General features: G+C 57.0%; 1 protein-coding gene across 12 annotated transcripts in view; it reads right to left on the reverse strand.

Annotated features, from left to right (window-relative positions):
- Positions 1-13,222, reverse strand: part of ARHGEF10L (Rho guanine nucleotide exchange factor 10 like) — a 161,731-nt gene that overhangs the window by 39,654 nt on the left and 108,855 nt on the right. For all 12 annotated transcript variants that reach the window (XR_009539080.1, XM_060141276.1, XM_060141278.1 and 9 more), the window contains 2 exons: positions 6,580-6,701; positions 451-537 (listed from right to left, as the gene is read on the reverse strand). Coding sequence is in view for 11 of the 12 variants with exons in the window: in XM_060141276.1 (XP_059997259.1) it covers positions 451-537; positions 6,580-6,701 (209 nt within the window). In the remaining variant the exon portion in view is untranslated. The remainder of the gene's footprint in view (positions 1-450; positions 538-6,579; positions 6,702-13,222) is intronic.

Here is a 13,222-nt window from a genome sequence, read left to right on the forward strand (position 1 = left end):
CTGCACACCAGGAGCAGGGGGTGGGGAACACCTATTTGAATCGAGGGAGGCTCTGCCAGGAACCCCAGGGGCAGAAAGGTGGGCTGGGATCTCCGTGAGAGATGGGCGGCCCTGCCCCCTGACTCCTGGAGTGAAGACCCTGCCATCCACATACTCCACACAGCTTCCCGTTCATTTCCGTCATGGCACCAAGGCCACTTCCAAGCTCACAAATAAGTGAGCTTATTTGTCCCTTATTTGTGAGGGTTTTCTGTTGTCCCTGGTGAGGTCACACCTGCCAACTCTGAGCACAGAGCCTGGCACAGAAGTTCCCAGGAAGACCTTGCTGGATGAAGGTGCAGAAAATGGGGGCCACAGGCAGCCAGCTTTCTCCAGCACCCACCCCAGGTGCCACCCTCCCTGCTCATGCCCTGAGGCCAGAATCCCTGGCTGGGCCTGGGGGTTACTCACCCAGAGGTAGCCCTGTGGAAGGGAGGTGCTGACAGCCGAGAAGCCCAGCAGGGGACAGCTGACAGGGCTGTGGATCAGGGCCCCAAGCTGCAGAGACAGACGGCACACACAGGGTTAAGTGTCGAGGTGACTGAGATGCTGACATTTGACAGCAAGACCTTGGTCTGAACCACCCGAGGGGCTGTTATACCTGCAGATTCCTGGGTCCCCTTCAGGCCCCGAGTGAGGCCCCTGAGAGTGGAGCCAGAAAGGGGGCAGGTTCCTCCCCAGGCAGCTCCTATGCACTCGCACTTGACCATCGCTCTCCTAGAACCTTCTGGCCAAAAGAAGGCTGAATGAAACTCTGGGCCAGCAGAGGGATTTTCAAACCAGGCAACTTCCAGATAAGATTTGTTGAAAACCACTAATGCCCACCCTCCATATTTTACAAACGGGGAAAATGAGGTCCACGGAAGACACGCAATTGCCCGAGGCCACAGGGACGGTAAGTGCATCCCCCAGGGAAGCACAATGGAGGGGGATCCTCAGGTCAACAGAGCCCCTCTGCAGACGACCCCTCCAGGACCAGAGGGCTGGGTCCTCGGTCTGGGGGCTCCGTCTGTAATGGGTTGTCACTGAGAACCACCAGCCGCTTCTTCCTTGAGCATCTGCTACCCCAAACCCCGTGCCTCTGGTGGCTCTCTGGGGCCTGTTTCCTGAGCTAGATCTGCCCGTCTGTCTCTCCCTGTCCACATTGGCCAGGACAGCAATGTGAGGAGATGGCCTGGCCCTTTCATGGGCCTTGCTGGAAACTCCAACCAGACTTAAGGAGAAGGAGGCTGAGTGGGGAGAGCTCCAAGGTGCCCCCAGGAGAAATGCAGCACCGCTGGACCTTTTGACAGGCAGGTGCTGCCCTCTGCTGGTCCTGAGGCCCCGGCCAATCCCAGCCCTGCTAGAATATTCTAATAAAGTCTCTAATGGCCATGGGTGAGGGGACCCAAAGAGGTCACCGCATCCAGCCCCCTCATTTAGGAGTTGGCAAACTTGAAGTTTGGTGGGTGGGGGGATGTGACTGGTTCAAGGTCACACAGCAAGTTAATGGCAGAGTCGGGGCTGGAATTCAGTTCCAAATCCCAGCCCAGTGCTCTTTCTGGTTGAACTCTACCCTGAGGCCACAGTGCCAGGCTGGAGACCTTGGCACTCTGGGGTACACCTTATGCCAGGCCTCCTGGGCACCCTCAGCCCCCTGTTCCCCATCACTTCGCTTCTTGGGGGGCCACATCCAGCTGGGTGCCTGGCCCTTTCTGCCACGCAGCTGCTCCTGTCCTCTCAGACGGGGAGGGGGCAACCGCAGCCCTGGCTCAGACATTTCCATGGCAACTCCAGCAGGCTGGATGTCAGCCCGGTCAACAGAGCCTGGGTCCAAGACGATGGCAAAAACTCAAACGGCTCCTTGGAGGGGCAAGGCCCTGGACCCAGAAGTCCTGTCCATGCCAGGAAGCCGACTCCCCAAAATCAAGGTGCCCCATAAAGTGCGGAGGAGAGCACAGGCTGCAGAAAGGAGGCCAGCTTTGGACGCAGCCAGCGGGCTCCAGTCCAGCTCGGCTGCTACCAGCTGGGTGACCCCACAAACCCGTTCTTCGTGGTCATGGGGACCTTGACATCCTGTCAGGATGGCCTTGGGGACTAGAGATGGTGGACATGAAGCCCAGCAGCGGCCACTGCTCACGAGGACTTCCTGTGGGATGCGTGAGCACTCACTGAGCAGTAACACTGTCAGCAGAACACTATGGGGGAGGGGCTATTCCACATGAACCACTGTGACGCACAGTTAGGAGCCAGGGACCCACGAACAGCAATTCTGGCGGATGAAGGGTGACAGCCGGGACAGAGCCCACTTAGCTAGTGTACTGAGGCCTAGGCAAGCCTGCCGACAAGACCCTCTGCAGCTCTGGGATGCAGCCCCCAGGCCCCCAAGATGCTTGCGTGTTAAAGCTCCCCAGAGTGGGCACCCACCCCCTCCCCAAGGCCCTGTCCCCAGCCAGGCCTCTAACTGGACCTCAGCCCAAGGAAGAAGGGGTTTGCACTGAGCCCTCCCCTTCCCACCCCCCTTGCCCGCCAGGGAGAGGCTTACACCTCGGATGGAGCCCAGGTTCAAGAAGAACCTCCCAACACCTGACAGTCAGGCTATCGCAAACCCCCCAAAACAGACACCAGTGACTTTTCCTTCCTGGGGACCAAGATGTCCTCAAATATTTGCTTCCAATTCTTGAACTCCGAAGGCAGGGCACACAGCAGACAGTAAGCATTTGACAAGAATCGTATCATTTAACCCTCACTATGACCCAATCAGGGAGGCACCACGGCCACCCCAGTTTACGCACTGAAGACACAGCTGGGACGTGCAGAGCTGGGATTCAGACCCAGGGCAGGGTGGCTCCCGTGGGTGCTCTTTCCCTCCCCCAAGCAATTCCCTGATGAGTCTGAAGGCCATGGTGCAGCCCAGCATGGGGACCGGACATCCTCAGCACTGAGAGGAGAGATGCTCTTTCCTTCAACCCCAGCATCCCTGCTCCCTTGAGAGAAAGAACCCAGCACACACCCCCATCTGGCTGGCAGTACAAGAGGTCTGAGCTCATCTACGCTGGGAGAGGGGTTGGAATAACAAGTCTTTCCGGGAGAACAGCCTCGGCTGCAGCTCTCGTTGGGCCAGCCGCGGAGCCCGAGTCCTGGACCCCCGGGACTGGGCCTGGGGAGAGGTGTAGGCAGGGACCCACACGCTCACATCTGTTCGCGATAATTGGACAAGGCCCTGGAGCTCAAGGCCCTAATCCACCTGCTGCCGGCACGGAGCCGATGGGCACATGTGTCTGGTCCGGGGTGGGAGGCAGGTGCAAGCAGAGGGCACGGTGTCTTGGGGCCCAGCAAATGGGGACATGCAGGCTCTGATAAGTCCCTCGGGAGCTCCACGGGCCCATCACTCGCGGGGATTCCCTCACAGCTCCCTTGGATCCCTCGGGGGCGGGGCGGAGGGTGGTGCTCCTCAGGAGAGGTCGGGCAGCGGGCCGGGAGGGGGCTGAGGACGCTTCCAGCCTACACGGCCCCAGCCCCATGGGCTTCACATGAGGAGATTCTGAGGCCCAAGTCCCCCCAGGGAGAGGAGGCAGATGGCTGCCCGCTCAGGTGGGCGTTTCTTGCAGGGAGGCCCCGGAGGCAGCGGCCTGTCTGTGACCCCACCACCCCGTGTGGCCTATCAGGGCATGGGCCCACGTCCTGTATTCCCCAGAGGCCCAAGGCCCCGGGGGGAGATGGGACAATCCATTCCCCACCCCAGAAGTCCTTCTCCACGGGATGCGCTAGGGCCAGGAGAGCCGCAGGCAGGGGCGACCTGAACCGTCCCCACCCCGAGGCCCACAGGCAACCCCCAGGAGGTAAGAGCCTCCCGTTATCAATAAATAAGGACTGAAGTCCTACAAAGGCCGGGACTGTTTGGTGGGGCGATCGCGCTGGGGCACATGCCAGCCAAGCCCCAGGGAGCGGCGGGAAGGAACAGGATCGGGCAGGGGGCAAGAAAACCCTCCTTGCCCAGCGGACAAGTTATCACTCCTGAATCCCTTCTCTCAGCCGCAAGGAGTAGCAGCCCCTCCTCTGAGGGCAGCTGCGGGGATCAGAGTTCATCGCTGGGAAATGCCCAGAACGGAGCCTGGCACAGATGCCTCTGGGAAGGGCCTGACCCCAAGTTGTCAAGACTAAAGGACTTTAAGTCATATCGCTGTTGCTGTTATTGTTGTTGTTGTTATTACGGCCACTGTCCACTGAGCACCCGCCACCAGTCAAGCTCAGTGCTGGGAACCTGACCCAGCCTCTCTCACTGAATCCCTAAATCAGGCTGTGGAACAGGAAACAGCAGCCCACGCCGCTGACACCAGCTTTCGGGAGCGCAAGCCAAATACTCAGCTCATCCGTCCTCTCCTGCAGCCTCAGCCCCCGTCTAATCTCTCACCAGTTCAGCCATTCCTACCCCAGAGCGCGGCCCCAGTGTCTGCCCACCAGGGCCGGGACCAGGGTGAGGAGAGCGGGGCACTCATCCCAGGGGCACATCTTCAGCGGGGCCCGAACACTCAGAGAGATATTTTAACACAATCAAGAAAATATTTTAACACGATTTGTTTACAATAAAAATGCAAAAAAAAAAAAATCCATAGTGAACAATTACTAAGAGTTTAAATAAAGACAGGACCTGACCCGGCCTCACCCTAATGCTGGCTCTTTATTTACCAAAAAAAGCCGGCAAACCAGGGCCACAGTTTGCTGGTCTGATTTTTTTTAAGTATTGTGTGAAAATATCACTTATTTCGACCACGAGTGCCTCACTCGTCTCGCGCTAGTCCTCCCCAGCCTCCAGCCTGGCCTCCTCCCCGGCCTCCACCTGCACCAAGTCCCACCCCATCTCAGCAGGACCCCAGCGCCAAGCTCTGCTCCGGGCTCTTGGTCTCCAGCCCGGCTCCCTCCGTGCCCATGGTTCACTCCCACACAAAAGCCAGAAGGATCAGATGATCCTTCCAAAATATAAACCAGATCGTGCCAGTCCCCTGCTTGGAGCCATGCTTGGCTTTCCGTTGCCAAGAATGAAATCCAAACCTGACCCAGCCTGCGAGTCCGGTGTGGCCCAGCTCGCCCACCATTGGGCCTCCCCTCCCAGCTCACCGAGCTACAGCCATGCCAACTGCCCCAACCACCCCTATCATGGGCTTCTGTGTCAGTCTGTCTTGTCTTGTCAATATTTGAAATATTCTCCCCCTGGGGCCTCAAGGGGTTGGATCCTCCTTGCCATTCCGGGCTCACTTTTTTTTTTTTTTTTTTTTTTTTTTGCGGTACGCGGGCCTCTCACTGTCGTGGCCTCTCCCGTTGCTGAGCACAGGCTCCGGACGCGCAGGCTCAGCGGCCACGGCTCACGGGCCCAGCCTCTCCGCGGCATGTGGGATCTTCCCGGACCGGGGCACGAACCCGCGTCCCCTGCATCGGCAGGCGGACTCTCGACCACTGCGCCACCAGGGAAGCCCCGGGGCTCACTTTAAATGCCGCCTCCTCTGAGAGGCCCTCTCTGACCCCCTAACTCCGTGGCTCCATCTCTGTATCTATTATATCGGGTTTATTTTCTTTATAAACAGCACTCTTTTCTATTTGCTTTTGTTTGCCGGGGCGGGGGGTATTACCTGTCTCGCCTCGAGATTGAAAGTTACATGGAGGCAGGGACCGTGTATGTTTTGGTCACCATCGTATTCCCAGTGTCTGGCACAGAGCCTGACACACAGCAGGTCCTCAAAAATTATATGCAGAACGGATGAATGAATGAATTGGCATCGCACGGGTATTTTAGCTGTTTAGAGCCCCTATCTACAGCCCGGTTTGTCTCTTGGGGATTCACCTGGGCCTAGGTCCCCTCCCTGGAGCTCAGATGACCTCATCTCCTTGGGAGGGGAATGGGCAGTAACGACTCCAGGTGGAGGGGTGAGCTCAGCCGGGACATCGGGGACAGATGCCATTGGAAGTGAACATCCTTGTGGTTACAGCCTGGGGCGCTGGAGTCAGCAAGGTTCCAATTCCTACAACTCACTCATCCTTACCGGCGGTGTTGTTTTCTTTAGAAAAATCACGTCACCTGTCTGAGCCTTAGCTTCCCTACCTGTGAGACAGATCTAGAAACATCTATTCATGGGGTTCTTATAAATATTAAAACAAGACAGTGACAGCAAAGCACCAAGAGGCATGATGGCTGTGGAGCCAAAGCTGGCTGCCCCACGGCAGCATCATAAAGGGTGAAACCCACAAAGCCTGGCGCGGCCAGGTGGGCCTATTACAGTCTATCTTCTGAGCAGGAGTCACGCCATCAACTGATGAGATCATTGCTATTTGTTAGCTCAAAATGATGGAATTTTCTGTTCAATGACCCACAGAGGGCATCTGCCCCCTTTTGGGGGGGAGAAAGCTGACTCTGAGAACAACAAAAAGGCTCGATCAACTCCTTCAGCAAGAGGTCTAGAAGCTGAAGCTGGAAGCCAGGCCTCCCCTGCTGTGGGCACCCATGGAAACCCTGGTTGTCCCAGGAGCCACCTTCGTGGCGGGCTCAGCAAGATGCGTGCCACTCACCTGCAGGCTGAGGCCCCGGGAAGAGAAGGCGGGGATGCAGCAGGCCAGGATTGGGCACCAGAATGGGGCTTTGCTCTTCTTGTCCTCGTCCGGACACAGCCAGCCCGGCTGGTTCTCCTCCCCTGCGGCAAGAGGAAGGAGGTGGGAGGAGCTGGTCAGAGAGCGAGCACCAAGAGGACTTCCTGAAAGCCCAGGAAGCCACCGCGGGCCCCAGAGGCCTGGCCCGCATGCCCCACGGACCCAGCCAGCCACTCCCCCAGCCCCACGCCTGCCCAGTGAGATGAAATCCAGCCTCACTCTACGGTCACAGCCATGGGTCCCAGGCTGGGAGTCGGGAAACCTAAGGCTTCAGTCCCAGCTTGCCCACCTTCTCACTGAGCAGCCTTGTGCAAATCCACCCAACTCTCTGAGCCTCGATTTCTTCACCTATGAAATAGGGACGATGAAAATGCCTTCATCCTGCAGTTGCTGCGAGGATCCAGTGAAATAGCACATGTGACAGGGTTTCAAAAGGCATTAAGACACTGGGCACAGTCCAGGCCCCTGCTACCTTGACCTTATCTTCTAGAGGTGGGAGGCGGCCAAAAACAAGCAGGCGGACAAGAAGTTTTTGGATTGTGACAGCGCAGCCATGACACTTTTATACCTGTGATGACGATGGTCAAGAGGAAGACTCTCTCTCCTGCTCCCTTTAAGACCTACCCTGAAACCTAGGAGGTCACCTGCCTCCAGGTCCCCCAGTCGAGCTGGCATTGAAGCCCCTGGCAGCCTGTTAGAAGTGCACATGCTAGGGGCTTCCCTGGTGGCGCAGTGGTTGAGAGTCCACCTGCCAATGCAGGGGACACGGGTTCGTGCCCCAGTCCGGGAAGATCCCACATGCCGCAGAGCGGCTGGGCCCGTGAGCCATGGCCGCTGAGCCTGCGCGTCCGGAGCCTGTGCTCTGCAACGGGAGAGGCCGCAACAGTGAGAGGCCTGCGTAACGCAAAAAAAAAAAAAAAAAAAAAAAAAAAGAAGTGCACATGCTGGGCTTTCCTGGTGGCGCAGTGGTTAAGAATCCGCCTGCCAATGCAGGGGACACGGGTTGGAGCCCTGATCCGAGAAGACCCCACATGCCGTGGAGCTACTAAGCCCATGCACCACAACTACTGAAACCCGCACGCCTAGAGCCCATGTTCCGCAACAAGCGAAGCCACCGCAAGGAGAAGCCCGCGCACCGCAATGAAGAGTAGCCCCCAATCGCCGCAACTAGAGAAAGCCTGCGCACAGCAACAGACCCAATGCAGCCAAAAATAAATAAATTTATAAATTAAAAAAAAAAAAGGAAGTGCACATGCTGCTCAGGCCCAAGCCAAGCCTGGACCCTGGACCCTCACCTGGAGACTGCTGCGCTCAAGAGCATCTGCTCAGCCACATTCTCTGTGGAGTCTCCTTCACATGGGTCTAGGCTCCCTCACACGCCACCACCTCCAAGAAGTCCTCCCTGACCACCCTGGCTACAATGGCCCCCTTCTCTCAGAAACCACACTAAACACCCTGTCTTATTTCCCATACAGCTTTCACAATCAAAAACCATGTTTTCTGTTTCCTTGCTTACGGTCTGTCTCTATATGTCTGTAGAATGTAAGTTCAAAGCAGTAGGGATCTGGGTTGTCTTGTCCGCCACTATCTCTCTGGCACCCAGCACGCTGCCCACACATAAGTGCTCAGCGAACACGGGTTGAAAGAATGAACGAGTGAGCACGTGAGTAAACCACCATCTCTCCTGAGGAACTCTTCCTGCTAAGAAGCCCATATTCTTTATACTCCATCTGATGCCTGCCCTCCAGGGATCCCACGACGGCAGGGGCAGGGCGCAGCTCAGACACGCCCAGTATGTGTCCAGGCGTCAGGCACACTGAGTGCTTTACATATGCTCCCTGGCTGGTTTTCACAATAACCAAGCACAGTCAGAATAACAATTTTCACCTTACAGATGATGAGACTGACAATTAAGTAAGTCACGTGCACGGCTAGATGGCAAAACCCACATGCGGACCTAGGTCTGTCTGACTGACAGGCTGAGTTCTTTGCACTAAACCAGGCAATCTGCCAGCAATCAGACCCCCAGTGACACCCCTGGGCATGAAAGACCCTGGACATGGTGACACTAGACAATGAGGAGGTACTCTGCCCCGAAGAGCCAGAGGCACTGGACAGGGCACCCCAGGTGAGAGGGGCCACTTAACGCAATGACATCAAGATGAGCGGTGCCTAGAGCTTTGGAGATGGGAGGAGAGGTCACCAATCAAAGGGTCCAACAGCAGCTTTCCCCCACCACCACACACATCTACTCAGCTACAAGGAGGGAGGGTCAGCTCAGCCCAAGGGTGCCCCGCCGCCACATGGGGACCTCCTGACCAGTCTTTCTGTGCTCACTACTGCCCCCTACAGTTGGTCCTCCCCACAGCAGCCAGAGCCATCCTGCTAAACGTCCCCTGGACCTCGTTGTTCCCCTGCTTAAAAATGCCTACTGAGTCCCCGACCAGTTGGAATAAAATCCAAACTCTTCCACAAGAGCTGCAAGGACCCTCCTTCCCTCTCAGCCTCATCCCTCGGCTGCAGGCTCCACCATGCTACGCTTTCCTCAGCAACTTAAACGGGACGAGCCCGGAAAGCTCCCTCTGCCTGGAAGGCTGCACTCAGCTCTCTCCAGGGCTGGCTCTGCTCCTCTGCGAGGCTTAGGTTACGCCTCCACCTTCTCGGAAAGGCCTTAACTGACCATCATCCCATCCCCCACCTCCATCACTTTCTGTCTCAGCCCCTATGGGTGTGTGTAATGGCCCTGACCACAATTTCCAGCTCTTTTACTGGCTTGTCTCTTTTTTCCTCCGTGTGTGTGTGTGCGCCCGCGCGTGCGCGAGTGCACATGTATATGTGCGTGCATGCGTGTGCACATGTGAGTGTTTCATCGTGCTTGTGTGCCCAGAGGCTCCCCTACAACGCCCATGTTCCATGACAGCTGAAACCTTCCACACCGTCTCCTTCTGTACCCTCCAAACCCCTCGCATGGCGCTGGACACACAGCAGACCATCAACACCCTTGTGTGCCATGAACACAGTCTCTTCCTGGAGCCTCATTTTCCAGATTTGTCAAATCGGAATGATGGCCACCAAGAGCAGTCACCACCCCCAACCCCCGGCCAGCACAGAGCAACACTGCAGAAATATGGTCAACTGCGGGGGGAAACAGGAGGAACCAATCCAAGGGTACGAAGCTTCGCTTTTACAAGGTGAGTGAATCCTAGAGATTATCTGTACAGCCTATAGCTAACAATTCTGTATGACGTGCTTAAAGATTGGCTAAGAGGATAGATCTTATGTTAAGCGGGCTTATCACACACACAAAAAATAACAATAATAAGGAAGAGGGCAGGAGGGAGCTTTTCAGAGGGTGGGTTTGTTTATGGCGTAGACTGTGGCGATGGAGTTCACAGGGGTATGCTTACCTCCAAAGCCATCAAGTTGTATTCTTGAAATATGGATAGCTCTTTGTATGTTAATCACACCGCAATAAAGGGGCTTTAAAAATGCCGTTTAGGTCTGCGTGTAGGTCACAGCAGAAAGGAGCCGGAATGCGGGGGCAGGTGCAGAGGCTCTTTGAGAAGATGAAGACATCCGCAAATGTCAGAAATTATTTTGTGAACAGCTGGCTCCACAGAGGCTCCGGTGCCTGCCCCACCCCCTCAAGCCGTGGAGGCACTGGACAGGGAGCTCACTCCCTAAACGGGCCAGAGGCGTCCCTGGTGTCAGGCCCTCTGACCCACTGAGCCCTGGAGACAGAGTCGCATGAAACCTGGGTCCCGCCACCGAGGAGAAGAGGCCATCAAGGAAAGTACAACGATGACACAGGATGGGCATCACCGAAACAGAACGGCTGTGCGCGCCACACTTCACAGTTTATAAAGCTCTGTCCCGCACGTCATCCCACAGCCACCAGGGGAAGTCGGAGTTCCCATCCCCATCTACACTGGGGAAACGGAGGTCAGGGAGTCAAAGACAGGGTCCAGGAGCCAAGCAACTAACCTCTGGGGCACCTTGCACAGCGCCCGCGGCCCAGCCGTGACAGCCGAGACAAGCCCACCCGCCCTGGGGGACACCACTTCTCCTTGGCAGGAGCTCACATCACAGCCACCGCGCTGCCTCTTGGACAAGGCTCCGGGCAGTGAACAAAGATGATCGAGATTGGAGAGTCTGGCCCTGCTCTCAAGGAGCTTACAGTCACACAGATCCTCGCCTCCCCAGGGGCAGGAGCCCGAGAGAGCAGTCAAGCCCACCTGCTCGCCTGGAGCTCAGCGGGTGGAGATAAGCCCCCGTGCCCGCCCGTCACCACGTCACCCCGAGCTCATCCCTCTCCTCCCGCCGCGCACCCACAGCCCATCAAGTCCTGACAATTTATCACTATACGTTCCTTTAATGATCTGACCTTCTGGTTTCAGATGGTGCCTTCCCTGCCTGCGACTGGGAACGTTAAAAGAAACTGGAGTTGTTGTTCCCCATCTGCCACTGCCATTGTTCCCCTCACAAAACCAGAGCGGCTGAGACCACGTTAGAAGGCTGTTACCACTGGAAATTGAAAGCCCGCTTGGGATAAGTGACGTTAAGCACAGGCACCAGGGGCAAAGCTGCGGTTTCCAACTGACGTTAAGTGGGGGCTTATTTAGCCTCCAGCTCTGTTTGCCAGCGCCCACCGAACTCGAGAGTACTCCAGGGGGCAGTGGGAGCAGCTCCAGGGCCGGAGCCCACGTCCCCGCTCGCTCCCCCCACCCCCTGAGCCCTCAGGACCACCCGCCGGCCGCAGGAAGCCGACTCTGCCAGAAGGGCCCTGCGGGGTACAGAGCTGGACACTTAACCTCTCCTAGCCTGGGGCCTCGTCTGGAAAATGGGGGAAATAATTCCAACCATTTGGAGTTGTTGTGAGCACTGGAAAGACTATATTTAGTACCTAGTGTACACCAGGCACTCAAGGAATAGTACCCGTTAGGACCACCGTCCTCACGGTTGAAAAGCTGCCGCTTACCATGCCTAAGGTCAGAGCACCCACCGCCGCTGGGCTGAGCCCACCACCTGCGCTGGCCCTGCCCTGCTTCTCCCGCCCCATCTGCCTCCCAAACGCCTCCTGAGTCCCAGCACCACGCCCTTCCTGTCACTGCTGCCCTGGCGGACGGTTTGGACTGCCCTTCTCTTCCTTCTTAAATCCAAGGCCCCTCTCACACTTCCCAGCACCACGGGGATGCTACTGGCCATGGCCACAGACATGCTGGGACCTCAGCACGCATCTTATCCTGCAGAGAGAGATGCTGGGGTCCAGGGAGGCCAGGCAGTGGCCGTGGTCACCCAGCTGGGGTAAAACCCAAGTCGGGCTCCTGGGCCAGTACCCTCGGTCCCCCTCCTGGAGGGCAGACCTACCACTTCCGGCCAAGGGCTTGGGCAGGTCCCTGGCTCTGGGACGGTTGAGGGCTAATGGAGATGAGAGATGAGGGTTGGAACACGTTCGGCGGCACGCAGCCTGGGCCACGCTCAGGACTCCGCAACCAGATCCGTCATAAGGTGGCACGTCAGTGTTACTGTGAGGAATGAAGGCTGGAAAACTAACCAAGCCGCAGGCAGTGGGGGGAGCCAGCCAGGCCACGCCCAGCGAGGACCTGTCCCTGGGAGCGTGGGATTAGCCTGGGGCCTGCCCAGCCCAGGTCCTCCAGGGGTGGGAACCAGGAGGGCCATGGGGGGAGAGGCTGCAGGGGTCCCTGGGCCAGGGATGCAGCACTTAGAGCTGTAAGGGTTGTGGGGGGGACACGGGAAGGGAGAGCTGGAAGCCCCAATCTCCCCTTTCCCCACCCCCACCCTTGGGGCTTCCTATCTGCATCTCTTTTCTGGAGCCTTAATGACCAGAGACTAATTGGCAGGGGGGGGGGAGGGCATCCTGGCACATGACTAAATGTCCTGTGACCCCAGGCCAGTCACTTCCCCACTGTGAGATGCAGACACCCCTTTCCTAGGAGCTTCTCCGGTCTGCCAGGCGCCTTCCAGGCACCATCTCCCCATATGCTCACAAGATACCCTATGAATAGCCCCATTTTCTGATGGAGAATCCAAGGCAGGCAGAGGTGAAATCGTTTGCCCAAGATCTCGGAGCTGGCAAGCGGCAGAACCGGGAACTGAATCCACGCCATCTGGCCCCATTTCATGCAGTGCTAAGATCCCGCAATGCAACAGGGAAAAGGCCCGTGGAACTCTAGGCCAAGTTAGTGAGGAAGCCTGCCCTTCTCAGGCCGTACAGCACAGCAGTGGCCATGCTGGGGTGTAAACTGGGTCCCCAGATTCCCCAGGACCCCTGCCCTTCCAAGGCACAGAACTGGCCCCACCCTTTCGGATGCCAGGCACCCCCGACTCCAGCCTCTCTTTCCCAATCTTTAGTGGATTATGATCTCAGCACGCTGGAGTCAGGGAGAGAGAAAGACGCAGAAAAAAAAAAAATTAAAAGAATAACATCCTTTGTGCATAAATGTTTTTAACGGTTCTATTTCTAACGGGCCTATTTCTAATGGACTTATATTGTTTTCCTCGGCACCAGGCACTGAAGATAAAAAAAAAACTGACAAAATAGAAG

This window comes from Lagenorhynchus albirostris, chromosome 2 (assembly GCF_949774975.1).
Source record: "Lagenorhynchus albirostris chromosome 2, mLagAlb1.1, whole genome shotgun sequence".
Taxonomy (NCBI): domain Eukaryota; kingdom Metazoa; phylum Chordata; class Mammalia; order Artiodactyla; family Delphinidae; genus Lagenorhynchus; species Lagenorhynchus albirostris.